The sequence below is a fragment of the Daphnia pulicaria genome, chromosome 3 (assembly GCF_021234035.1).
Source record: "Daphnia pulicaria isolate SC F1-1A chromosome 3, SC_F0-13Bv2, whole genome shotgun sequence".
Taxonomy (NCBI): Eukaryota; Metazoa; Arthropoda; class Branchiopoda; order Diplostraca; family Daphniidae; genus Daphnia; species Daphnia pulicaria.
The window spans coordinates 8,913,610-8,937,247 of NC_060915.1; the positions used below are offsets into that span (position 1 = coordinate 8,913,610).

At 37.5% G+C, this 23,638-nt stretch overlaps 5 protein-coding genes and 2 long non-coding RNA genes across 10 annotated transcripts; 4 read left to right on the plus strand and 3 right to left on the minus strand.

Moving 5' to 3' along the window:
- Positions 1 to 17: 17 nt before the first annotated feature.
- LOC124328988 (leucine-rich PPR motif-containing protein, mitochondrial-like) lies at positions 18 to 5,495 on the plus strand. Its single transcript, XM_046787861.1, has 18 exons — positions 18 to 234; positions 340 to 524; positions 584 to 828; positions 891 to 1,036; positions 1,117 to 1,250; positions 1,310 to 1,548; positions 1,608 to 1,841; positions 1,919 to 2,175; positions 2,258 to 2,455; positions 2,532 to 2,820; positions 2,893 to 3,299; positions 3,375 to 3,606; positions 3,681 to 4,159; positions 4,219 to 4,438; positions 4,505 to 4,724; positions 4,793 to 5,074; positions 5,145 to 5,299; positions 5,365 to 5,495. The coding sequence occupies exons 1-18, from the start codon at positions 92 to 94 to the stop codon at positions 5,395 to 5,397; spliced, it is 4,098 nt and encodes a 1,365-aa protein (XP_046643817.1). The 5' UTR covers positions 18 to 91; the 3' UTR covers positions 5,398 to 5,495.
- LOC124329102 (large neutral amino acids transporter small subunit 1-like) lies at positions 5,364 to 8,047 on the minus strand. Its single transcript, XM_046788100.1, has 10 exons — positions 7,885 to 8,047; positions 7,384 to 7,789; positions 7,185 to 7,310; positions 7,033 to 7,116; positions 6,896 to 6,962; positions 6,472 to 6,595; positions 6,202 to 6,402; positions 5,880 to 6,114; positions 5,716 to 5,805; positions 5,364 to 5,646 (listed from the first exon to the last, which is right to left on the minus strand). The coding sequence occupies exons 1-10, from the start codon at positions 8,005 to 8,007 to the stop codon at positions 5,582 to 5,584; spliced, it is 1,521 nt and encodes a 506-aa protein (XP_046644056.1). The 5' UTR covers positions 8,008 to 8,047; the 3' UTR covers positions 5,364 to 5,581.
- On the plus strand, positions 6,604 to 7,474 carry LOC124329280. Its single transcript, XR_006916727.1, has 4 exons — positions 6,604 to 6,933; positions 7,041 to 7,097; positions 7,169 to 7,315; positions 7,386 to 7,474. It is a non-coding gene; the product is annotated as an uncharacterized LOC124329280 (long non-coding RNA).
- An 872-nt stretch (positions 8,048 to 8,919) lies between the features above and the next one.
- LOC124329260 lies at positions 8,920 to 9,686 on the minus strand. The gene is made up of 2 exons (XR_006916692.1): positions 9,310 to 9,686; positions 8,920 to 9,217 (listed from the first exon to the last, which is right to left on the minus strand). It is a non-coding gene; the product is annotated as an uncharacterized LOC124329260 (long non-coding RNA).
- Positions 9,687 to 13,259: 3,573 nt separating this feature from the next.
- On the plus strand, positions 13,260 to 15,152 carry LOC124329119 (angiogenic factor with G patch and FHA domains 1-like). 2 transcript variants are annotated; one of them, XM_046788143.1, is made up of 5 exons: positions 13,260 to 13,428; positions 13,519 to 14,042; positions 14,126 to 14,311; positions 14,374 to 14,856; positions 14,920 to 15,152. In XM_046788143.1, the coding sequence occupies exons 2-5, from the start codon at positions 13,533 to 13,535 to the stop codon at positions 15,061 to 15,063; spliced, it is 1,323 nt and encodes a 440-aa protein (XP_046644099.1). In that variant the 5' UTR covers positions 13,260 to 13,428; positions 13,519 to 13,532; the 3' UTR covers positions 15,064 to 15,152. The 2 variants fall into 2 exon arrangements, with proteins under 2 accessions (XP_046644099.1, XP_046644098.1); XM_046788142.1 differs by having other exon boundaries at positions 13,261 to 14,042.
- On the minus strand, positions 15,126 to 18,142 carry LOC124329105 (TOM1-like protein 2). Of its 2 annotated transcripts, XM_046788105.1 has the most exons (11): positions 17,958 to 18,142; positions 17,700 to 17,869; positions 17,551 to 17,641; positions 17,286 to 17,476; positions 16,831 to 17,225; positions 16,564 to 16,742; positions 16,425 to 16,503; positions 16,180 to 16,255; positions 16,032 to 16,064; positions 15,815 to 15,865; positions 15,126 to 15,732 (listed from the first exon to the last, which is right to left on the minus strand). In XM_046788105.1, the coding sequence occupies exons 1-11, from the start codon at positions 18,019 to 18,021 to the stop codon at positions 15,595 to 15,597; spliced, it is 1,467 nt and encodes a 488-aa protein (XP_046644061.1). In that variant the 5' UTR covers positions 18,022 to 18,142; the 3' UTR covers positions 15,126 to 15,594. The 2 variants fall into 2 exon arrangements, with proteins under 2 accessions (XP_046644061.1, XP_046644062.1); XM_046788106.1 differs by lacking the exon at positions 16,032 to 16,064.
- A 1,015-nt stretch (positions 18,143 to 19,157) lies between these two features.
- Positions 19,158 to 22,413, plus strand: LOC124329088 (protein disulfide-isomerase-like). Of its 2 annotated transcripts, none has more exons than XM_046788069.1 (9): positions 19,158 to 19,295; positions 19,440 to 19,636; positions 20,103 to 20,300; positions 20,368 to 20,501; positions 20,567 to 20,938; positions 21,026 to 21,357; positions 21,427 to 21,595; positions 21,742 to 21,831; positions 22,250 to 22,413. In XM_046788069.1, exons 1-9 carry the CDS (start codon positions 19,186 to 19,188, stop codon positions 22,295 to 22,297), a joined length of 1,650 nt encoding a protein of 549 aa, XP_046644025.1. In that variant the 5' UTR covers positions 19,158 to 19,185; the 3' UTR covers positions 22,298 to 22,413. The 2 variants fall into 2 exon arrangements, with proteins under 2 accessions (XP_046644025.1, XP_046644026.1); XM_046788070.1 differs by lacking the exon at positions 21,742 to 21,831 and adding an exon at positions 22,046 to 22,123.
- The last annotated feature ends 1,225 nt before the right edge of the window (positions 22,414 to 23,638 follow it).

Sequence of the window (23,638 nt, forward strand, 5' to 3'; positions counted from 1 at the left end):
CGCAACAATTTTCCCAAAGTTTAGTACTAGCCCGCAGTTCTGAATCTTCCGAGTGTGTGCTCTCTTATTCCGAATAGTGGAAAACTGAAAAATGGCTTCAATGTTACGTTCGGGAAAGTTTTTTCGGTTATTCTCTAATTTAACAAGAAGTTTTGATTTAAATAATGGTGGAAGGAGTAACAATGAATTACTGCTCGGTGCACGCAGAGGAGAATGGGAAACTAATATTCAGAGGTTTGTTGTTTTTCAACTTATTATCGTGTCCGTAAAATACCGGTACCCACGTGACTCGATAATTTAATGTTAAATATATACCGCTAAATTGTATTTTATTTCTAGATCCTTTTCTGCTGCCCAGCTACCACTAAAGAACTTAAATGATAATGCTGTTCAGCAACCTCCGATTTCCACAATAAATGATAGTGTAGACAAAGCCATTGAGAAAGCTGAGTTGGATGCAAAAAAATCTGGTCGCATTACAAAAGATGACATTCTTGATATAATTCAAAAGATTAAAAAACAAAGTATAACACCCTTAGAACTGGTAAAATGTTTAGTGCTTGATTTATGTATGTTTATCCAGAAACTGCTTCAACTACTCAGAGCTTGCTGCTCATTCGGTGTTGTGGAAATCTTGTGCCTGAAGAACCACCAATTTCAAGAACAAAATTAGTTGAAGAAGTATGGAAAATGTTTGAGGGATTTGGTGTTCCACTTGACATTAGCCACTATAATGCTCTGCTCAGAGTATATTTAGAGAATGAGCATTCATTTGATCCCATGAAGTTTCTCCACCTTTTGGAAGGGAAGGAAATTCAACCTAATAGAGTTAATTAACCTCAATCAAGATTACTATTGCTTTTGTAATCCTAATTTGTTTTTTTTTCTAGGTGACTTATCAGAGACTGTTGTCAGCATATTGTCAAAAAGGAGATATTGATGGTGCATCACAAATTTTGGAAATAATGAAAAGTAAAGATCTCCCTATTGGTGAACAAGTATTTAATTCACTTGTTATGGGCCATGCAAACACTGGGTAAACATATTTACACATATTGTACAATTTAAAAATTATAATTAATAAATAGACTAAAATTAACTTTGTGAAAATGACAGTGATCTAGAAAGTGCAAAAGGTGTCATTAAAGTCATGTCCCAAGCTGGTCTTGAACCTGATGGCGAAACTTATCGTGCTTTACTCTGTGGCTACGCCAAACATGGACACTTACAAGATCTCACTTCTGCCTTAAGTATTTCATCTTAAAAAAACTCCATCACTTTTCTTCTTTAATTATTCTTATTTCATCAGGTGAATGCAAATCTAAGGAAATTGCTATTCATGACAGAAACTTAATGGAAGTCTTGTACACTGCAGCAGTTCACGGTCACTCGGAAATTGTTGATTATTTGTTGAGTCAAATGAGTAGATTTTCTGGCTACAATCAGGACTGTTTCAACGTTATTCTTCGTTTAATCAATCTTCAACAAGTAGATCAGGCCTTTAAAGTGCTAAAAACCATGAAACCTATTCAGTTAACCAATGGTCAAGTATGATGTTATAAATTTAAAAGATTAATGAACCATAATTAATAAAGTGTATTTGGTAGGTGAGTCCGCAAGGGAATTTTTTCATTAAACAAATTATCAAGTCCAATATTCCACCTCAAAAGGTCATTTCATTGTGTGACCAAATTGTGGAAACTGGTTTAAACACCAGAGCTTACTTCACGGCTCTTGAGCTGTCTAACGCACTTGGAAAATCAGAAATGTCCAATCTTCTTCTCAAGCAGATTCAGAAACAAAAGGAAATGTTGAGACCTTCAGCATTTTGGCCACTTTTGGTAATTCAATTCCTAACCCTGTTTCTATACACTTCGTGATAAAATACTTTATTGGCTTTACTGATTTACCTCTTTAGACCGCACAGTCAAAAGTTAGCGGGGAAAAAGGAATCTTGGATGCTCTGCGTCAAATGGCAGCAATACAGGTTATGCCGAATGTAGACACCATAAGCCAACGTGTACTACCTTTTATGGCCGATGAAGAAGTTGGTACACTTATCCGGAAATTACGAGCAGTTGATGTTCCGCCGAGTGTTGTAGCCACTTCCTTAATTGTACGAAGTCTAAACAATCAGGACTTCACAACTGCAATTAACGTTGCTTCAAAGATCTTGTAAGCGAGAAATGAAATGACACCTTTGTTTTTAAAATTGATGCTAACTCCCTGTTACTCCCAATTACTTCTTTTTCTCTAGTATCCGTAATGAAAGCATGCAAATTCGCTATGCAGCTCGCGAGGCTTACCTTAAGACGCGAGATGCGTCTTCTACAGCAAAACTTCTTAAATCTATGCTTCGCGTACTTGAAACACCCGATGCCGAAAACAATGTAACTGATCAAGCTGCTGGGTTGGCCGGACCACTTATAATGGAAATTTTTGATCGCGCACCAAAGTAAGCCTTTTCTCCTATTCACTGAAGTTGAAATCCACAAATAATTCAATGTGAACTACATACATTTTTTTTTCAGTCCAAAGTTAGAAGTTGTTGAACCTCTTTTGAAAGCCATGCACGAAAACGGAATAAGTTTGCCAACAAGTGCTATTCAGCACATCCAAGAAAAAGCTAGTGAAGAAATGACGGATTCGGTCGCACAGCTTCTTGTCGAGCTTGGTTCCGGAAAATTGGCACCAACAGATGTCTTTGCTTATCCATCAGATAAGAGTAAAAGAAATGAAGGTTACCAGTTTAAATCTGTGGCTGCATTTATTGAATTTGCCAAACAGAACAATCTCGAACAAGCATTGAAAGAGAAGGAGGTTGGTTGTTTTTTATTATTTATTTAACGTTTGAACCGTTATTAACGTTTTTTGAGAATTATTATTTTACAGCGATTGGAATCCAACAAATTCGTTTTCTCAAATAACTTGAATGTCTTGTTGATGGATTTATATGCGCAACATGAGCGTTTGGATGATGCATTAGCGATTTTGAATGCGATTTATGCCAGTACTCCAGATTTCAATTTGACGGCATCAAAGTTGTTTCGTCTGGCCACAAGCTTGCTAAAAGGCGATCGAACAGAAGACATGTTTAAAATTCTTGAACGTTTGAATATAGCGTCTGATGAGAAACAAGAAAACGTGCGTTACGATATATTCAGTTCGCGCCTTTTGGACGTGGCTGTTACCAAAGGAGACGTGGAACTAACTTCAAAATTATTTGAAATTTTTGAGAAATCTGGATTGAAAATTACTGGTTTGGTTGCTAGTTCGCTCGTCAAGGTCCACGTTGTCAGGTATGGCACAAGTGTGGTCTTACTTGTTAATTACTCATCACTCTTTCACGATTCGTTATTTTTTTTTTCTTCTAGGAAAGACATCGAAACTGCTCTGAAAGTGTTCCTTGAATGTGTTGAAAAATATCGTATCACCCCCTACAAAAGCGCATTGGTCACCCAATTGATTGAAATGGAAGACGCTCAGCGTCTCCAGCAAATTATGGATGCCAGTATTAAAGTTCACGGCGAGATGAACAGTCTGTACGATTTAATATTTTCGTTTTTAGAATGCGGTCGAATTCGACAAGCGAAAAAAGTGCTAGAGGTATGATTGTGAAGAAGCATTTCTTTCTTGGTTTAATTTACCTTAATTTCATCCTACCTCTTCTTTAAACATAGACTCCTGGTCTTCGTGCTATGATGAATCGTTTTGAGATGGCTTGTCGTCGTTACGTTGAAGACAACAGGATCACAGAGCTAGAAAATCTTATCAAAATTACTAAAGATGTGTATGGTGTTGATCGACTCATGATGTTCCAGCACATGTTATCCGCCTGCATAAAGACAAACGATGTCGCTCGCGCTACTGCTCTATGGACGCAAATGCAAGAAGAAGACGTTCAAGCCAACCCAGAATTTCTAGAGAAGTTGGGGAAATTTCTGAAGGAAAATAACGAGCATGTACCTTTCGCAGTTCCTGATTTACCGAAAGCAGTGACGGCACCTATTCCAACTTCATCGAGTCCTTCGACCTCAAAATCGGCCGTTTCCGCCGTCGTTGGAAAGAAAAGTGTAATTGAACCTCATCCTCTCATGACAGAATTTGCAACAGCACTTAAAAATGGGGACATCAATGCTGCTGTGGAGCTAAAGAAAACGTGAGTAAATCACTCTCCCCCTCCCCTACTCTCATTATTTATGGTATTTGGTCTTATAGGTATGAAAGTCAGGGAAACGCTCTCAGCAAAAGCAATCTGAACAATTTGATTGAAGCTGCCGTGAAAGGAGGAGTTCTTGATGTTGCTACCCAGCTTTATGTAGAGGCTGAACAGAAAGGGAAGTTGATCTTTCTACGCGTCTTTAGGTTTTTAATGAGCGCACTGGTCGCGTCTGGCGACCATAAAGCCATCCGTGCTCTTGGCGAATGTATAAATGAAGTAAGTTTGAAATTTTATCTGAATTTTATTTTATAACTTCCATAATTTTTTGTTCATGATATTCAGCAAAGAAAACCAATGCTGAGCTTTGAAAATCATCTTGCTTCCGCCATCGCATGCGACCCTGTCGCTGCGGTAGATTACGTTGATGTTCTATTGAATAATGTTAAGACCGCTTCAGCCGAAAGCAACCTGAAAGAAGAACAATTGAATGCATTGAAAAGTGCATTTCCTGAAGGAGGCATAATGGCTATTATTGAAAAGAACCCAAATGTCATACCAAAATGTAAGTGTTGTGTTTTTTACAACGAATGAAATCACAATAATCGAAAACTTTTTTGTTTTCTTAATTAGGCCAAGAAATAGCCAATTTAAGTTTGAAATTAGGACTGTATGGCCCAACAAACTCTCTTTGGTCCTATTTTGTTAACAATGGAAACACTACAGAGGCACAATCAACGTGGGAAATACTCAAGGTTTCCCCTGGCGCTATTAAATTTCAATCAATCTGTCGCAAGATCAGAAAAACTAACGACGTTGATTTGGCTGAAACTCTTGTTAAAACGCTGGCGTCCGCTAAGCATGTAAAGCCGACTGCTTTTGGCGTTGCCTATTCTGCCTGGATTGATGCCCTTCGTAATTATTGAATCGAAAAATTTAATTTATTAAAAAATTTAATTCAATGTATGTTTTTTTGTTTACCTAGGCTCCAAAAACGATTTAGATGCAGCTATAGTTATAATAAATAAAGCATTGAGCGAAGGCGTTGAACTGTCGCATTTGAACTCTTCAGCCCTTCACTCTTTACAAGACGAATGTAAAAAAGCCGGAAAAAGTTTTCCTTTTTCTATACCAAAAGTGGTAACTCGTGGCGTCACTTTTAAGTTCTTGGGTTTACATTAATTTTCTTAATTATTTGTTTACAGAGTGAAAATTCTGTCCAGTCAAACGCCGATTAGCGCATTTTTGAACCCGCCCTTGTTTTCAAAATTCCAGTCAGTTGTAGTAAGTCGCGAATTACTTTTTGTTGAAAATAAAACTAGAATTGATTTCGTCATTGGAGTTTGTTTATTGGCCAAAGTAAACATCCATAATTTACGGTAAATAATAATAAAATTTTTTAAGCTTTTGAATTTTGCAGTTTTAAGTATTTTGCACGGTGACAGGCGAAACGTTAAGTAAAGCGACGCAAAAGCGAGAAAATTTATCTGTAGATAAAATTGGTTGGAAATAATGAATTCATCAACGAAAATGGTAAAAGTCAGTAAAACTAGTACCTGAATATTTTTGAACGGTACTTGAAGACGAGCTTTTTTGAATTAAGAAGTGAACAGGAACACCAGCCAAAACGATGATCACTCCTATTCCTGTTGACGAGCCATTTTTTTTTAAGTAAAATATTTGTTTGCGTTACCACTCATAATTTAGGAGGTGTTTTTACCTGTGTCGAGAGGAGTTACGATAGCGGGAACCAACACGAGAAATATGCAACAAATAAGAAAGGTGACTGGCAAAACCAGAGGGACTTTTATAGGTCTCTCAATGTCAGGTAACTTCCAACGTAGATATAAGAGCCCTGTCACACTTGCGCCGGATACCAACCACAATGCAAAGCTCAGATAGTTTATCAGCGAGAAAACGTCAGGGAAAAGGAGCAGTGTCAAAGCCAGGAAGCACTGGAATGCAAGTGTTATTTTGTTACTGATTAGGATTTCATTGTTAAGTAAAAAGAACATGAACGGACATGAATCCTAGTTATTTACCTCCCACATGAGGGCTGGTATTGGTGTTAATAACTTTTGGTGAAGGAACCCACACGCGGCCGGAAACTGACCTTCGTTAGCTCCGGTAGCCACAATTCGCGCCGCTGTGAACGTGATCCCATTCAAACTGCCGAAAGTTGAGATCGAGACGAATAAAGGTATGACCCATTTTAACCAGCTATAAAGCTTTAATCCGAAAGTCTGATTTCATCCAATAGGTCGTGATTAGGGATGGGGAATCCATTTAATACGTTTGTTTTTTAAACATACCACGGCCACAGCATGAGAGGCGATGATTTCAGTCGGCGATATCACAACGAAGTAGCTCAAATTGGCCAAAACATAGAACAGCGTGACTATGGGCATTGCTATAAATATAGCTAATGGCAGGTTCCTACAATATGTGAAAAAAAAAATCGATATCAAAAATCACTTTGGCAGAACAAACATCACATCAGCATTGGAAATGTAATCCACTACAGTCGAAGCTGTTGCTTCGTGTCCAATCTTATCGATCCGACAAATAAATAAAAAATGAACGAGATTGGTTTCGTCGGAAAGAGGCACGCCATTCTCGATGGTACTACCATTAAGGCTGAGATTTCCCATTCTCATAATGTAGGTGTTTTTTTTTTATTTTTTACAAAAATGTTATCTAACTTAAATCGTATATTTTTTTTTTTTTTTTTACTACCTGTATGGATCTTGGAGCTCATCGATCACGAAGTTAAGGTAATTCCAACCACCGAAAGCAAACAAGCCTATAGAAATGGTCAGTGTCAATGATATTATTTTCAAATATTACTGTGTAACTGAATTTATAATCTCTACCCGAATAGAATGCCAAAGACAATTTGCCAATATTAAGGGGTGCGTCTTCCAAATAAGGAGTGAAGGTTAAATTTTCCGTTTTACCTGAAGAATTTTGTAAGTGCTTAAGACTAGCTTCTCTTTAACTCTTTGACAGTAACTCAAAACGAAACCTGCAAAAAGCTCAGCCAAGCCAAGAACGATGACGATGAATAACGCCATTAATTTAGCCACCGTGAAAACGTTCTGGACACGCATGGCTCCCCGTACACTGGCGCAGCTAATACCGGTCAAAAGGCCTTTGGTAAAATCAATTCAATATAATTAAATTATGATTAACTTGATAGAATTAAATGTTCGTTTTTCAATTACAGAGACAACAGGCAGCAAGGAGACGAACTGCCGTGTAAGGTACGGGACAGTCACCGAAGATGGGTTGTAGCATGTACGTGGCGAAAGTGAGAGCAACAACTGCTTGCGATGCTGGCTTTATAATCAGTGTAATAACCCAAAGTGTGAGAAAAGCGGGTAGTGACCCAAACGCCTCTAAAATGTAGGCGTAATCACCACCACTTCTGGATATGATTGTGCCCAATTCGGCGTAACAAAGTGCTCCACCGGCAGAAAAGATTCCCGACAGTGCCCATACTACTAACGCCGCCCCAGTCGATCCAGCATTGGCCAATACTCCTTTAGGAGAGATAAATATCCCTGAACCTATGATACTTCCCACTATGATGGCAACACCGTTGGCTAAGGTAATCTTTCGACGTTTATCCTTTTTCCGAGTGAAAGTAGAAATTAACAATTATTGGATGAATTAAGTTCTTTGATTTAAAAGCGGTACTATTTTATTCATTGATTTCCACTTACTTGTACCGTTTCCGTTACTTCATCCTTGGTTTCTTCTGGCTTTTGACGTTTTTTGGTGAAGCGCTGAATTAAATTTTGACATGAAATGGTGTTGGCATCTTCCTCGCAATCGTCAGAATCCATTTAGAAAAAAAAAGGTGGTTATCAGCGTAGACACGTCTTTACCCTTTCGAACCAAGTTGAAGACTAAAAGCAACAGACAGACGCCACCCCTAGCTCTATGGTGTTAGTTTCACCACCAACACCAAGACACGGTGAAGGCGTAGATAGGACGGAATATAAAAGAAGCCGTGTAAGTTTTTTGCTTGTTGCTATCATGTAATGAAGAAAGGAGACAGTGTACAGATAGGGTAACAATATATTTGCAGATAGGGCTTCATTTCGGATGTTTTTCAATGCTTTTTTTGTAAGTTTTTAAAATTCATTTTCTACATCAATAAATTTAAATTAATAATCGTTGAATTATTTAAAAGCGTAGTTTCATTTCCGCAATTGCTGTTCATAAACAAAAGTATATCATATCTTTCCCGTTAAAATCAATTTTAAACCAAGATGATATTTGAATCATATTCCGAATGAAATATTGAAATATAGGTAAACTTAAACTGCGCCCTCCAAGCACGAAGCCCCTAAGATGGTGATTCCCGATTGTTATCAAACACTTCTTTGCTTTTTTTTCTCCCCAGTTTTGTGTAGCTACGGTATACTTATTTTTTCAAAGGAGCCCATTGAGTGTAGGATTTTGTCTATGGAAAAGCTCAGGAGAAGCCTTACAAATCAGTAAGAAATAACCCTTTCATATTGCCACGATTGTCCCACGAGAGGTGTTGGAGCATCATTGAATTGCTTAATCATCTGTCTTTTCAGGTATACCTAATTCTTTTAAAAGAGTCGCACATCAGTGATATCAGAGTACTCTGATATCACTTTGTGCGACCCGGTTGCATTCTGATAAGTATCAGAATGCAACCGGGCAAATTACGCCTGCAACAAGTGATAGATAGGTTACAAACTTTGAAATTACTTCGAAAAATAATAGGGCATGCTAACAAGCTATATAAATGTTATAAGCCGTTCCGAATCATATTGGATTAGCAGAACAAAAAATGCATTTTCCCTAACATGTAATGACTCACGAAAAATAAAACAATATTGTCACAAATGAAAGTAGATATATTCTTTTTCACTATGTAAATAAGTACAGCATTAACGTTGTGAGGCTTCGTTATTCAAATTCTTAAATCAGTCTGGATCGTATGGGACCTTAAGGTCCCTTAGGCGATGTGTTTCATGTTGAGCTCGGTTATTATTTTGTGCTATCTCGCCTTTCTAGCTGTTAAAAAAAATTGTTGTTGGTATAAACTGAAATAACGCATGATTGTACAATTTATTATTGCATCAGTGAGCTGCCCACTGTCTTCTCACCTCAGTGCTTTTTTTTTGTTTGACTGGAGGTCATGTGGAATAAACGATGACAATTTCCCGTTTGAATTCTGTACAGATTTTTTATATTACAATATATTAAAGTATTACTTTCTCTGGCAACCCAAGGGGATGCCAGCATAAAAATTTTGTGAAATTCCATCAAACTGAATAAATAACTAGCTAGGGTAGTGTCACTAATTCTGGACACTTTTGTGGCTATGTCATATTTGCGTGCTTGAGATAGGCCAAACGTCTTCCTAAAGTTGGACAACCGTCAAAAATCTTGGACAGTTTGTAAAAATTCTGGACAACCACCAGCGCCATCTATGAGCAGAAACCACAACTGAATAAAACGGGTCTTCTTTGAATGATTCGACTGTGATAAAATAAACGCATAAAGTGGCACCATAATAATAACGTTTTCATCAATTCAGTTTTAATTTTATACCTCTCTCAGAGTGATCTAAGACCATTTTCAAAGTCTATGCTGAAAATATTGGTCAGCATTATGGTTTAAACTTACCCTTACCATAAAAAATTTGCGACCCACATAGCTAAAGTGGTTAAAGGCTTTCCTGAAGAGAAGGTTAAGCAAGAGTTCACACTTCACAGGTTCGAATCCAGAATTGAATAAAAATATTTTTTCATGAAATAAATTTGGAAATCGCCTCAGGCTGTCCAGAATTTATAACACGCTAGAGATGGCATGGAAATTTATTATTTTCGGAACTTTCATCATTCTTCAAACTATTTCAATATTTGCTTTTCTCAGAGATTACCCATGTAGCTAAAGTGGTTGAGGGCCTGCCTGAGAAATTGTGGCTAAACTAAAGTACTTAAGTTCGAACCCAGGATTCAGCAAAAACATTTTTTCATGAAATAAATTTGAAAATCGCCTTAGGCTGTCCAGAATTTATAACACGCTAGAGATGGCTTAGAAATTTATTATTTTTAAAACTTTCATAATTTTTCAAACCATATTAACATCTTTTTCTCTCAATAACAGCCGCTATAGCTCTGTTGGTAGAGTGCATATTTCCCAACGGTCGTCACTATCGGCGCCGTTGTTCAAATCCTATTTCAATTGAAATCTATTTCATGAAAGTAATTTTGAATTCTGGGCGTTCTCCGCTTCATAATATATTTCATGAAAAATATCTTTCGGAATGGGATTTGAACCATGGCCTTAGTCGTAATCATAATTAGAAAGTAAGCACTTTACCGACAGAGCTATATAGGTTATCGGAAAATGAAATCGATGTTAATCTGATTTTTTAAATGGTAGAAGTTTTTAAAATTAAAAAATTTTAAGCCATCTCTAGCGTGTTATAAATTCTGGACACCCTAAGGCGATTTCCAAATGAATTTCATGAAAAAATGTTTTAGCAGAATCCTGGATTCGAACCTAGGAAATTTAGTTTAACCACAACTTCTCAGGCAGGCCCTCAACCACTTTAGCTACATGGGTAATCTCTGAGAAAAGCAAATATTGAAATAGTTTGAAGAATGATGAAAGTTCCGAAAATAATAAATTTCCATGCCATCTCTAGCGTGTTATAAATTCTGGACAGCCTGAGGCGATTTCCAAATTTATTTCATGAAAAAGAGTTTATACGGAATCTGGATTCGAACCTACATAGATGATAAAACCAATTTTTTCGGCAGGACGGCACTTTACCATATTAGTCGTAAGCCAGTTGAAAACTGTCTTAAATGACAAATTCAGGGCCTATTGTTAAGTTGAACATATTCACAATTCACACTTTTCTTCACAGACTTTTTTGTCTTTAAACGGGATTTTTCTGTCACAGTTCAATATCCTTTCAAGTTATTTTCGTTTAATTTTCTCAACTCATATTTAACCTATTTTTACACATAAAGTTCAATGATTGAAAATTTAAAAATAACCACCCTTTAGTTTAATAACTGCAAACTTAAATGCAATTCTGGTTGTTGCGTCATGGTTGGGGCATGGTTGCGTCACGGCAATGCTATCGACATCTGGTGGTGATTTTTCATTCACAGTTCAATATCCTTGCAAGTTAATTACGTTTAGTTTGCTCAACTCAAATGTTCCTATTTTTACACATAAAGTTCAATGATTGAAAATTAAAAAATAACCACCCTTTAGTTTAATAACTGCAAACTTAAATGCAATTCTGGTTGTTGCGTCATGGTTGGGGCATGGTTGCGTCACGGCGATGCTATCGACATCTGGTGGTGATTTTTCATTCACAGTTCAATATCCTTGCAAGTTAATTACGTTTAGTTTGCTCAACTCAAATGTTCCTATTTTTACACATAAAGTTCAATGATTGAAAATTTAAAAATAACCACCCTTTAGTTTAATAACTGCAAACTTAAATGCAATTCTGGTTGTTGCGTCATGGTTGGGGCATGGTTGCGTCACGGCGATGCTATCGACATCTGGTGGTGATTTTTCGACAAGAAAGAATTAATTTTAAACTTAACACGTTATTTTAAACTTAACACGTTAAGTAAATGACAAGCACGTTAAGAATGGAAAGTGGAATTTAAAAGAAAATTAGAAAGAAAAAGTTGTAGTCGCCACCGCAAGATGTCACCAGTCATTAAGTGAAAAAGTTGTAGTTGCCACCGCAAGATGTCACTCATCAATTATTTAAACAGTTTTTCATTAATTACAGGAGAACTAATCAAGTAAATGAAATAACTTTTGTTCTGGTCACACCGCATATTTTTTGTCTAATTTTTAAGACCAAAAAGTCCGAAATCTGTCATGAAACACCCGAGCTATGGAGCGTTACATACATACATACATACAGACAGACAGACAGACAGACAAAGTGACATGGGTTTTTTTTTCCTGCGTATGCGATTATTAGCTTCGCCCTTCGGGCTCGCAATAAAAAGAAAATTCTTGGAGCAAAAAGGATTTGAACCTGTGCCCCGTGAAAAGGCCGATCAACAGGTGGGCGCTATACCGATACGGCTACGAATGATAATTTACTGTAGAATAGATGTCTATATATTTTGGTTAATGATCTAAGTTTAAAAAAGAATATATTTCCACGCTATTCCTATCGTGTTATAAATTCTGGACACCCTTAGGCAATTTCCAAATTATTTTCATGAAAAATTTGTGTTGAGATTTGGATTTGAACCTTGAGACACCCAAAATCCAAAATACTACCAAAGAAAGCCCCTTACCACACAACCGTGGAAGCTTGCTAATTTATGAAATTGTTTAAACGCAATCGCAAAATAAAGCAATTATTGTTTTTTGATTATAGTCTATTTTATTGAATGTATATAGATAAGACACGAATGAGATCAGTATAAACATAATTGCTTTCAGATGTCAAGAAGCTGAAATTAAAAAGAACGAAGAAATGTGGCGTACACCTCAACTAGCGACACCCTGTGGCTTCTACAGTTGTCCAGATTTAGAAAGGGGGGGTGTCCAGCTTTTGTGTAATGGGATTTATCGCCAGCAAGCTTCTACTTAGATTTCTTCCATGAATTTGCAGTTTTGGCGCAGTTTTAAGTACTGAAATGTGAAGAATGAACAAAATTCTTTCGTTTGAGCCCTAAAACAGCAAGAAATATCATCTAGAAATGTTATTCCAGCTTGATTTATGAGGCCAAGAAACTTCATATTTTCTAAGTTCTTTTCAGAAATTTTATTTTAATAATTTCCTGAGATTTCAGGCATTTAGAGTAAATATTTTGCAAACCCAGATAGAATGGCAAAAATTCTTCATATTGGTATAGTTTTCGCGATATTTGCTCATCATATAGGACTTTTAAACCAAAATTTCTTCGGTTGTCCAAAATTTGTAGCGTTCAGGCCTGTCCAGATTTTGAGACATTACCCTATATAATTTAACATTTAAAATGTTACAAAAAAAAGAAGCGGAACAGAAGAACTTCAGCAGACAAGAATCATCTCCCCGCTCCTTCCCACAAAATAGTCACAACGTAGCATTCCCAATAAGTTGTCTGCATATGTCTGTAGTGTTGATGTGTGTTTTGTTCCTTCGTTTTGATTGTTAAGAGTGGCTGTTCAACACAAATTAATCTACAAGAAGAAAGAACTTCAACTGAATATCGGGAGGAGTTTCGCGCAGTTCATCTAAAGTGCATTATGGCTGAGCTTAACATGCAACCGGCAGTTTCTCTTCAACGTCCTTCAGGAAGAATAACGCGTTTTTCTCTGTTGATTTGCAGGAACTCAATCAAAAATGGATGTTAATGAAGAACCGTCGACGTCGACAGAAGAGGTCGGTTGGGCTTCAGGACTTTCTATTGCAGATCAAGTGAAGGCTGCTGCCGAAGAAGCTCAAGCTCAATCTGGATTTGAATACCATGAAGAGACAGGCCTCTACTATGACTCCACAACACAGATGTATTATAACTCGGAAACTGGCCTCTACTACAATGGTTTTACAGGAACTTGGTACCAATATGATGAAGCCATTTGTGAATATGTAGTGCATCACCAAGTAGAAGGGTTTACTTTTGAAAATGCTGTTGCCGAACATGTTCTACAAAGTATTGATAACTACACATCAGAATTGTCTAAAAAGGTTGAGGCTGAAATAAAGGCTACTAAGCCAGAAGGTGAGTTATCAGAAGAAGAAGTGGATGACACAGATTCCAAACACAAAAAAAGCAAATGTGAAGCTCACAAACTTGCTGAGAAATTACCCCCCTGTGCTCGTTTTCTTGTTGTAAGTTCCTGCATTGATAGAGTAAGTATACATATTGTTTGTTTGTTTTTTATTTATTACTATAGTGCTATCCAGTACCTAATAGTTCATTTGAATTTTTCAAGGTGCAAGTTGGTTCCTTATTTGTTGTACCTTACACTGGTGGGACTATTGGAAGGTTACCAGAATGTGAAGTTTACTTGGATGATGTTAATGTTAGCAAGAAACATGCCAAATTTGGCTACAATCAGGATGAAAAATCGTTCACAATCATTGACATGGGAAGTAGAAACGGTACTTTCATTCATTTGGTAAGTTTTCCTTATAGAACAATATCCAGATCAATCATAGTCTACAGGATATTTTGTTGCAGGAGCGTCTGTCTGCATCTAAAGAAACGAGTGACGAATACATTTTAGCCCATGATTCGCAAGTACAAGTTGGAAGCGTCACGTTGTTATGCCACATTCATGCTGGCTTGGAAACATGCGACGGTTGTGAACCTGGTTTGGTGATCAAAGAACAGGCTAACAAAGAGAGCAGCATTTCCACGTCCGTAACCAAAGAAGACTTGGAAAAAGCTCGCAAAAGAGAGCTAAAGAAAATACGGCAGAAGTTTGGATTGAAACTTCATGATTCCGAAGAGACCGTCTCGTTAAAACCAGGTTACCAAGACAGGGCAGAAGTTCGACGTCAGACGGTCGGTATTGATCCTGTCGGCGCAAAGACGGAACAAGCTTCTACCCTCGTGCCAATAGCAAAGAAGAATAAAGGTTTCCAAATGCTGGCGAAAATGGGCTGGAATGAAGGTCAAGCTTTGGGTAAAACTGAATCTGCTGATGCCATCACTGAACCAGTAATTATGAAACTAGACATTTTCTTTAAAAGTAGCCTTGTTAACGCTTTCTTAATCCCATAGATATCAGTTGATATGAGAGCAGGAAGAGAAGGATTAGGAGCCGATGCAGTTCCTTCAATCAGTTCGTTGCATTCGGACGCGTCAAGGAAACGACGTGCGGATGTCCTAGAAAAGACACGACAGCGATACTCACAGGCACAGTAACACTAGAGTGTTATTTTCCTTTTGTTCCATCGTAATCGCCTACCAAATGTATATTTGTTTGGTGGGTAATACAAGGCGTTTATTGTATACATAGTGATATCATTTTTTTAAATAATAAAGGAAGGGAACATCTACAGCTGGCTAGGTAGAAGGGAAGCAAAGGAATGTCAACAGGACGAGCAAATTGATTAACATTAATCATGGGACACATAAAGGGCTGCAAAACATACGGGCCGATTAGAGGGGACACATGTGGGCTCCAACACATCAAGGCCCAACCAGCTGAGGGAGAAAACCTTCAAATAGTGTTCTTTCTAAGAGGAAAAATATCTTGACTTGTTAAGGATAAGACTTCTCTGGTCGGAAATCTTCGACCAGTCGACTGAGACCATCAAATTTCCATATACAATTACACCTAAAATAAGTTTTTTTTTTCATCCAAAAGAAAGTAGACACCAATGTGGCCGTTGCGAACGATTAAAAGGGCGGAAAAGTTTGCAGCCTTAAAGTGAAAACACAAAAATATGGTTGTTAGAGTGAAAATAGATTATCGTTGTTAGAACGGCGAGTAGATCCTTCTTCGCCAGCAGCGCCCGACGCTGGAGCGGAACGTTTTTTTATGTATTCTTTCATAGCAGGGGTTAGTGTAGCATCTTCTGCCAGGTGGGGCTGGATCAATCAAATATTTATAAAAAATATGAAAATGCGTTAATGTATTAAATTTGACTAGCGCCATAATAAGTTTTGTCACCTCCTTTTCAAGCCAGGCTTCCATTTCTTCAATATCTTCGTCTTTCACTCCCTAAAAAAGAATACTTATTAGCACGACGAATTAGAACAAATAAAAAAAAACAAGGCAAAGTAAAATACAGTTAATATACAGAAAACAAAATAAATCAGTAAAGACAACAAGATTAAAAGAGATAAACGAAGGTTTTAAGTATTGAACAGACAGAGAGGCAAATTACCTGAAAGACATCATCACCTTCAAAGATACCTCCCTGAAGACAACCACACCCAGCCACAGAAAGACAGAAGCATTAACAAACGTAATCAACATTTGCAGCCATGAACCACAATTTTAAAAAGATGTTGACTATTAAAACGGATAAGTACCTCTTGTTGACGTTGTTGAGTCAACGTGCCTAAACTGGCATCCACCACATCAGGATCTCCATAAGGACTACCCACACTGTTTGGGAAAGGAAATCGAATCACAATAGCAAGTTTCATTTCGTGCCATGCGCCAAGTCCAGGACAAAGAGTATCCATAAAAGACATTATTCAAAGAACGAACAATTTGATCAGGAAAAAAGTTTTAAAGAAAAGACATAACATACTATTTCAAATCAGATTCGTACCTAGGTTTTGATGATTCATAAGTTACGTTGCGTGACTGGGCAAACATATCAAATTCGCTTTCATCTTGATTTTTTAAACCTGTAAATTTAAGTTATTTTACTCAGTATTACAGACTAATACGTTTAGATGATAATTTACCTAAACCTTGAAGTTGAGTAGTGATCGTGGGAAGCGCGGCAGCCGCTGCGCTTGCAGATGGTTGGTAATGATCTGAAAGATTAACCAATTCATTGGGCTTGATTGGTGGAGCTGAATTTTTTTGCAGAGTCTCAGTACCCTGAGTTACCGCCTGCCTATTCTTCTCGTAACGCTCGTATCTACACAGAAAATCATACAAGAGAATCGTGATTATTTTGTGTTTTGAGTTTCTGAAATCACTTTTATCTGATGACAACTGATAGTTACCTCAGAAAAAGGTTGTTTAGGTCATCATTAATTTTCAAAAGATGAGCTGTAATTTCGTCATTTGCAACACGATCCACCAACTCTACCAAACGCTGTTGCATATTGCGACATGTAGAATACAATTCACGAAGTAATTCCAAATCAGCGGGTTTTTCTTGCCCGGGACTCATCTCTGCCAACATTTCCGATAGGACGGACATGTTACCTTCGACCATACTCAACTCATGCTGGAGCTTCGCTAGCTGAGGACCACTCAAAGTAATCGCAGATAGAGTGGAAACATCAACAGGAGCTGCATGTTGAGGATCAGCTGGAGGCGGGCGCTGATAAACTGACTGACTGACTGAAGCAGAATTACTGCGACTTTTGGAAAGACCTTCGGCATGACTGAACGTCTAAATTGATACTTACAATAAAGTAGTGCTTCAAGATTTTTAGAGTTTTAAATTATTTACCTTCTGTGGTGTTATAATTGGTGCCATTAAATCCATGTTAGTCATTGGAAACTCAATGCCTTTTGATTTCAGTTCCTGATAGACTTGAGTTACTCCTTGCAGTTCTGGATATTGTTGAAATGCATCTGACCAACTCTGAATTAGAGTTAGGACTTTCTCTTGAAGGTCTGTTGGTGGATCATTTCTTGGTCCTGTGTTATTAAAATAAATATTAATATTTTTAAGTGAACTTTTAGGTAGTATTGTAAACTATTTAAATTCATACCAATCAATTTCACCAATTCTTGAACAAAATCCTTGCTGCATACCAATATATGGAATCGACGCCCACAGTTCTTGACAGCAGTCTCAAGAACCTTAAATTGTTGCCGATTAGATAGTTCTCACAAATAAGTAATTTTAATGAATTCATACTATTAGAGTGTGCATGACAACTGTATGGTTTTTTCCAGCATTCAGTTGTAAACGTTTCTTGATTGCTCTAACAGCATCTCTTGGCCCATCATCCTGCTCATTGACCATGTCACAAATTTCAATGTTGAGTGCCCAATTCTCATCGGATAACGAAGCATCAGTGGCTCGTTCTATTAGCCCCCACGGATATATAACATAAACAGACTTTTACACAGAGGGAAAGCTAAAGTTTTCAACATCACTCAACAAGTTGCTTACCAATTAATTGTCCGATAGGTGTGGCGAAAGGGTTGCCCCCAAAAAAAGCAGCTACTGTCTCCATTATGAGAAACCAAATGAATAATACTCTTTCTTAGTTATGACAAATATATAGAAGCCTTAGTATTGGAGTTACAAGTAAACAATATCCTCTTGCGACAGGCTTAGAGTAATCAGCTGACAAACATTAGACTAGTGTAGAGTACACACGCTTATTGATATTGGGTTCACGATTTCTCCGCAGCGCCGTGCTGTGTCTGAAGCACTCAACTAGTGAGAGCGCCTACATATTGTGAATCCTTTTGCCCACCAACCTGTGTTTGAGCTTCAGACACGGGATGGAGATGATAGTAAATTGGTACAAAACCGTGTAAATCTATATTTTCTATGCTGAAAAGATTATTACATATAAACGTTGACAAGTTGATTCATTACCAACGTTATTGCACGATTGATGATTGTTTACTTAGTGTGTTATCTTATCTTATCATTTTTGTAATAATTTGAAGCATGTATTAATTACGTGGACCTAGGCCGCTATTTATATTCATGCGTGTCACAATTAGGACAATGTTTTATTATGGCAGTACTTTCCATTGATTTGCGTGGGCTTTTATCTTGCAAGGTTAATTAATAGCCAACATAACAAGCATTCAATAAATAGTTAAATACTATTTTAAGAGAGGGCGAAATGTTTATTCCTATAATGTTTCTGTTTTTTTAACTAAAAATTGGAGAAACCTAAAAAATAGAGTAAAAGGAGATTAATTTTACTAATGAATACCACAGGAATCGATTTCCTTCCAAAATTTCCTGTCTGGAAATAAAAAAATTTCGAAATAATTTATTTTTATTTTTTTACATTTACATATTTCAAAACATCGTACACATTCTTAAAATACACTAACGCAGTCTGAGCCAATAGAAATTGAACACAACAACGGTGATGGGTTGGGTATTTTCCCTAAACAAAGCGATTCTTAAGTTCGTTGATCGATTTATAAGATTTGAAATGTTACGCAATTAAAGACACATCTTGATACCATTTAACTGTAAAATTTACGGAGATATGGATTTCGTACTCATGAAAAACATTTTTAATCTTTCTTTATTTTAAACAATATTATTAGGGGGCTTTGAACATTTACTTTAAATGTAATCCCGATATCGATTATCAGTCCAAGTTCACTCCTATCATATCGATGTTAACATATCGATGTAAGTTTTGATGCAACGTCAGCAGAACTTTTTTTGGGTAGCCTTTATACCGGGAGGAAAGAGTCCGTGTTTCGTCTCTTTCAGTTTTAGACCGGCGACCGATTTCAACGTGTTCTTGAGGTACTGGAACTAATTTCCAATTGACAATGTCTGTTTTCAGTTTTCTCTTCCCTTTGCTTAAATATACCATGCATATCACTCACAATTGTATACCTAATCTTAATCTGTCAAATTGTGATGTCATAAATTTTTTTGTCTCCATAGATCAGAGCAGCGCCAATTGTCAAATAATCATTCATCTAGACGAGAGATTATTGCCACAATGAAATTCCTTTTGCTGTTAGCGTTCGCCGTCTTGGTGAGGACTGATGACATCAAAAAAGACCAAGGAGTCCTGGTTTTAGAGAAAGACACCTTCCAGTCTGCTATTACTGACAACAAGTTCATCTTGGTTGAATTCTGTAAGTATTCCTCCATGTCGCTCTCTTATCAAATACATAATTCATGAGAAAACTAAAATTGATAGCTGAGTGATATTTTTGTAACTACACGAGCTAGTCTTTAAATCATGTTTACAGCACAGGACAAGAGGCTGAAGCAACAGGTTTAAAAATAAATTTAGTAATATTTGTCATGTTCAAACTCCCTAGATATACATGTTATAGAAGAGCTTATTAAGATATTTTGAACTGTTTGCCATCTGAAGTAGATAACATGCGTGAATGCCGTTTAATGTCCGACGAATACGTGTGAGATAGCCTCGGGCTTTCTGACCTTGACGCGATTCAAAGACCCCACTTTCATCAACCTTGAATCTTTAAGGAAACTAGACGGAAGTTTAACAAACTTGTACTTGAATTTCGTCAACCGTCAATTCTCCATATATTGAACTTCTATTTTTAATTACACTTTTTCATTGCTTTTTAGATGCCCCATGGTGTGGTCACTGTAAAGCATTGGAGCCGGAGTACATCAAGGCCGCCCAGAAGCTGAGAGATATCAATTCTGACATTCAGTTGGGCAAAGTTGATGCAACTGAGCAAGCCGAACTCGCTGAAGAAAACAAAATTCGCGGTTACCCCACTCTTAAATTCTACCGCGACGGAAAGCCTTCAGACTACAATGGTATTAATTCAAACAAGCTATATTTAGTCCTTAACCGTATTAAGCAACCGTCAAATTTCCATATTAGGCGGTCGTACGGCTGATGAAATCGTCAACTGGTTGCTTAAGAAAACTGGCCCTGCTGCCAAAGCTATTGCCACCGTTGATGAGGCCAAGGAGTTTGCTTCAGCCAGCGATGTTGCCGTTCTCGGTCTCTTCAAGGTAGAACTTGATTCATAAATTATCATATGATTATTTTTTCTAATGTTTTGATTTTGTTTGATTAGGATCTTGAATCTGATGCCGCCAAGCAATACCTAGCCGCTGCTCAGGAAGTCGATGATTTCCGATTTGCCATCTCTGCTGATGCTGATGTCCTTAAGGAGTACGAAGTTTCTTCCGATGCTGCTGTCTTCCTCCTCAAGAAGGTCGATGATCCCAAAGTTGCTTTCGATGGTGAATTCACTTCAGAAGCTATCGTCAAGTTTGTCAAGACCGAATCTTTGCCTTTGGTTATTGAATTCAACCACGAAAGCGCACAGAAGATCTTCGGCGGAGAGATCAAGAACCACTTGCTCATCTTCGTTGGCAAAAGCCACGCTGATGCCGAGAAAATCACCCAGGCTGCCCGTGATGTTGCCAAGCTCTTCAAGGGCAAGGTGAGTGCAGAGCATAATTGGACAAAAGCTCATTTTAATTATTTCGATTGGTTTTTAAACTTAATTATTTGAATTCCGCATTTATAGGTCTTGTTCGTCACAGTCGACACCGATGAGGATGATCACCAACGTATCCTCGAATTCTTCGGCATGAAGAAGAGCGAACTCCCCGCTATGCGTCTGATCCATTTGGAAGAGGAGATGACCAAATACAAGCCTTCTTCCGAGGAACTCACCTTGGACGCCATGAAGGACTTCGTTCAGGACTTTATCGATGGCAAAGTCAAGCCCCATTTGCTCTCTGAAGACATTCCGGAAGACTGGGATAAGACTCCCGTCAAAACCCTCGTTTCCAAGAACTTTGATTCCGTCGTTTTCAACAAGGATAAGGATGTTTTGGTCGAATTTTACGCTCCATGGTAATTTTTGAATTCATTTCAATATATCTTTCTTCCGTCTAATTTTTTTTTTTTTTTTTTCAATTTTAGGTGCGGACACTGCAAGCAATTGGTCCCCATCTACGACGAACTTGGTGAGAAGTACAAGGACCATGAAAGCATTGTCATCGCCAAGATGGATTCAACAGCCAACGAATTGGAGCACACAAAGATCCAATCTTTCCCCACAATTAAGCTTTACCAGAAGGGAGACAACAAGGTATTTTGGGTGCTTCCGGGCTGCCTAATATCATAAATAAGATACATTAGTGTTAAGTAACTATTCATCGTCGAGTCTTATATTCGAGGTTAACTAGTAGTTATATATTTCGATTATCGTTATAACGCATTTTGTGACATATCAAGGTTGTCGAGTATAATGGTGAGCGAACTTTGGCCGGCTTGAGCAAGTTCTTGGAAACCGGTGGTACTTATGGGCAGGCCGCTCCAGAGGAGGTATTGTATTATTAGAAAAAAAGAAGGATGATCGGGAAAGCTCGCCACCAAAACTCGCTCACAGCCACACATATTCTCTTCTTTTTTTAACCTGCATTTGGTTTGCAATGGATAACATTTGCATGTTTTTTATAAATGTGCTCGTCCTTACTGCATGGCCTATTTCTCATCAGTAGCTGACTTGCCATCTGTTTCTCTTCTTTTTCTATTCGAGGTGATCCCTTACACGGGTGCACGCACTTTGGACGGCTTTGTAGAGTTTCTAGAGCAGAGTCTTAAGACACCATCCACAGTGAGTTTTATAACTTTTCTTCCTAACCTTTCAACCTTTGCTTTGAGCTTTTTGGGTGGCGAGTTTTCAATGAATTTTGCGATTGATTGGATCCATTTATTAATTCTATTTAATTTTGTCTTATAGGATGAGGAAGAGGAAGAGAAGGATGTTCCAGCCAAGGATGAATTATAAAATGTATTGGGGTTTGAATCACTATTTGGGGAAAGGGTGCGGGTCTGTTGTGTTGCGATGTTTTTCTTAAATGTACGTGATTAACGAACACCTAAAAAAAAAGATTTAAAAAAATATTGTCTGTTTTTCCCTTTCTTTGAATACTGAAAGGGACACTTTACTTAACAAAGCACTAAATCATTTTTGAATCTTCAAATAAGTTTTTTACATGAATTTTTTCCTGGTATACATGAACTCATGTTTTTTTTTGGTTAAACAAAAAGAAAAGTGTTATCCATTGATAAAATTCCAGGGTGCTCGTCCCATCATTTTTCCTCTTTCCGTTCTGGCAAACGCCCACTTCTTGATAGGACGTAAGTGCAATTATAAGCCCACACGTCTCATCCTACTTCCACAGTGAAAGGTTAAATGAATTACACGATGTAACAAAAAGTTGGAAACGATGACTGAAATTTATTTAGCAAATAAAATGTGTTGGTGCTTTCTCATTGTGTGTCAATTGGCATTAATAAACGTTGACACGTATCTATCTGGCGATCGGGCAAATTGATCAAAATAAAGTACATCACACGCGCACGCAGAAGAGCTGCTGCAGTATATTGGTTTATGGCAAAGCATTTGAGTAAATTTGTTATCTTTGAACAACTGATCAAATATATTTATGAGCTTATGGCACCAGGCACCGGTTTTGTTATCGTCGAGAATGTTATTATCAGCTTATCGTGCAATGGGCATAGTTAAAGGGGTTAACTAAATTGCTGACCGCGCAGCATCGTATAACATAAATATTGCGAGTGGCATCAAACAATCCACGAGTTTCCTCATTTTTGTAGAATTCAGAAGAACAACTGAAAAGATCAGTAACATTTTTCACGGGAGGTTTTAGTAGCACGATCCGAGCATTGGCGCATTCTTGCGATTTAAATATCACAAACACATGAATCGTAACGTAACACTTGTAATTTTACGGTTAGGACAAGCCCAGAAGTTGCTAACTATACTAATATTACACACATTTTTAGACCCATGCTCTTTGATTTTGGCTACATGTAACGTTACTGCTAATCATTACTTCATTACTACTTCTACCAGCTTTTACTACTAACGATCCCGCTCGTCTCGCTCTTAGTTAGGAGTTTAAGGCGTCTCAGAGAACACAGAGAAGAACTATTTAAACTGTTTCATATTGATAGATAGAGTGGTTTTTTCTAGTTTTTCTAGCTTATTTATAGCTTATTATTTTTTTTTTTTTTCATTTAGAACATCGAATTCAAAATAAAGCAAACAAAAAAGAAAATTTGAAATGTATTTTCTCATTTGGGCGGAATTTGGCAACGCCGA

What these genes read in the sequence shown, in the direction of transcription:
- LOC124328988 (XM_046787861.1), top strand. Translation starts at nt 92, where the DNA reads ATGGCTTCAATGTTACGTTCGGGAAAGTTTTTTCGGTTATTCTCTAAT. An exon ending in TTCAGTTAACCAATGGTCAA is followed by an intron (nt 1,549 to 1,607) that starts GTATGATGTTAT and finishes TGTATTTGGTAG; the next exon opens with GTGAGTCCGCAAGGGAATTT. An exon ending in CTTTTTCTATACCAAAAGTG is followed by an intron (nt 5,300 to 5,364) that starts GTAACTCGTGGC and finishes ATTTGTTTACAG; the next exon opens with AGTGAAAATTCTGTCCAGTC.
- LOC124329102 (XM_046788100.1), bottom strand. Translation starts at nt 8,007, where the DNA reads ATGGATTCTGACGATTGCGAGGAAGATGCCAACACCATTTCATGTCAA. An exon ending in GTCTTTGGCATTCTATTCGG is followed by an intron (nt 6,963 to 7,032) that starts GTAGAGATTATA and finishes CCATTTCTATAG; the next exon opens with GCTTGTTTGCTTTCGGTGGT. An exon ending in CCTCTCATGCTGTGGCCGTG is followed by an intron (nt 6,403 to 6,471) that starts GTATGTTTAAAA and finishes GGATGAAATCAG; the next exon opens with ACTTTCGGATTAAAGCTTTA.
- LOC124329119 (XM_046788143.1), top strand. Translation starts at nt 13,533, where the DNA reads ATGGATGTTAATGAAGAACCGTCGACGTCGACAGAAGAGGTCGGTTGG. An exon ending in TAAGTTCCTGCATTGATAGA is followed by an intron (nt 14,043 to 14,125) that starts GTAAGTATACAT and finishes GAATTTTTCAAG; the next exon opens with GTGCAAGTTGGTTCCTTATT. An exon ending in ACGGTACTTTCATTCATTTG is followed by an intron (nt 14,312 to 14,373) that starts GTAAGTTTTCCT and finishes ATTTTGTTGCAG; the next exon opens with GAGCGTCTGTCTGCATCTAA.
- LOC124329105 (XM_046788105.1), bottom strand. Translation starts at nt 18,021, where the DNA reads ATGGAGACAGTAGCTGCTTTTTTTGGGGGCAACCCTTTCGCCACACCT. An exon ending in CAATTATAACACCACAGAAG is followed by an intron (nt 17,226 to 17,285) that starts GTAAATAATTTA and finishes GTATCAATTTAG; the next exon opens with ACGTTCAGTCATGCCGAAGG. An exon ending in AAGGTGATGATGTCTTTCAG is followed by an intron (nt 15,866 to 16,031) that starts GTAATTTGCCTC and finishes ATTCTTTTTTAG; the next exon opens with GGAGTGAAAGACGAAGATAT.
- LOC124329088 (XM_046788069.1), top strand. Translation starts at nt 19,186, where the DNA reads ATGCAACGTCAGCAGAACTTTTTTTGGGTAGCCTTTATACCGGGAGGA. An exon ending in AAAGCCTTCAGACTACAATG is followed by an intron (nt 20,301 to 20,367) that starts GTATTAATTCAA and finishes TTTCCATATTAG; the next exon opens with GCGGTCGTACGGCTGATGAA. An exon ending in CCGTTCTCGGTCTCTTCAAG is followed by an intron (nt 20,502 to 20,566) that starts GTAGAACTTGAT and finishes TTGTTTGATTAG; the next exon opens with GATCTTGAATCTGATGCCGC.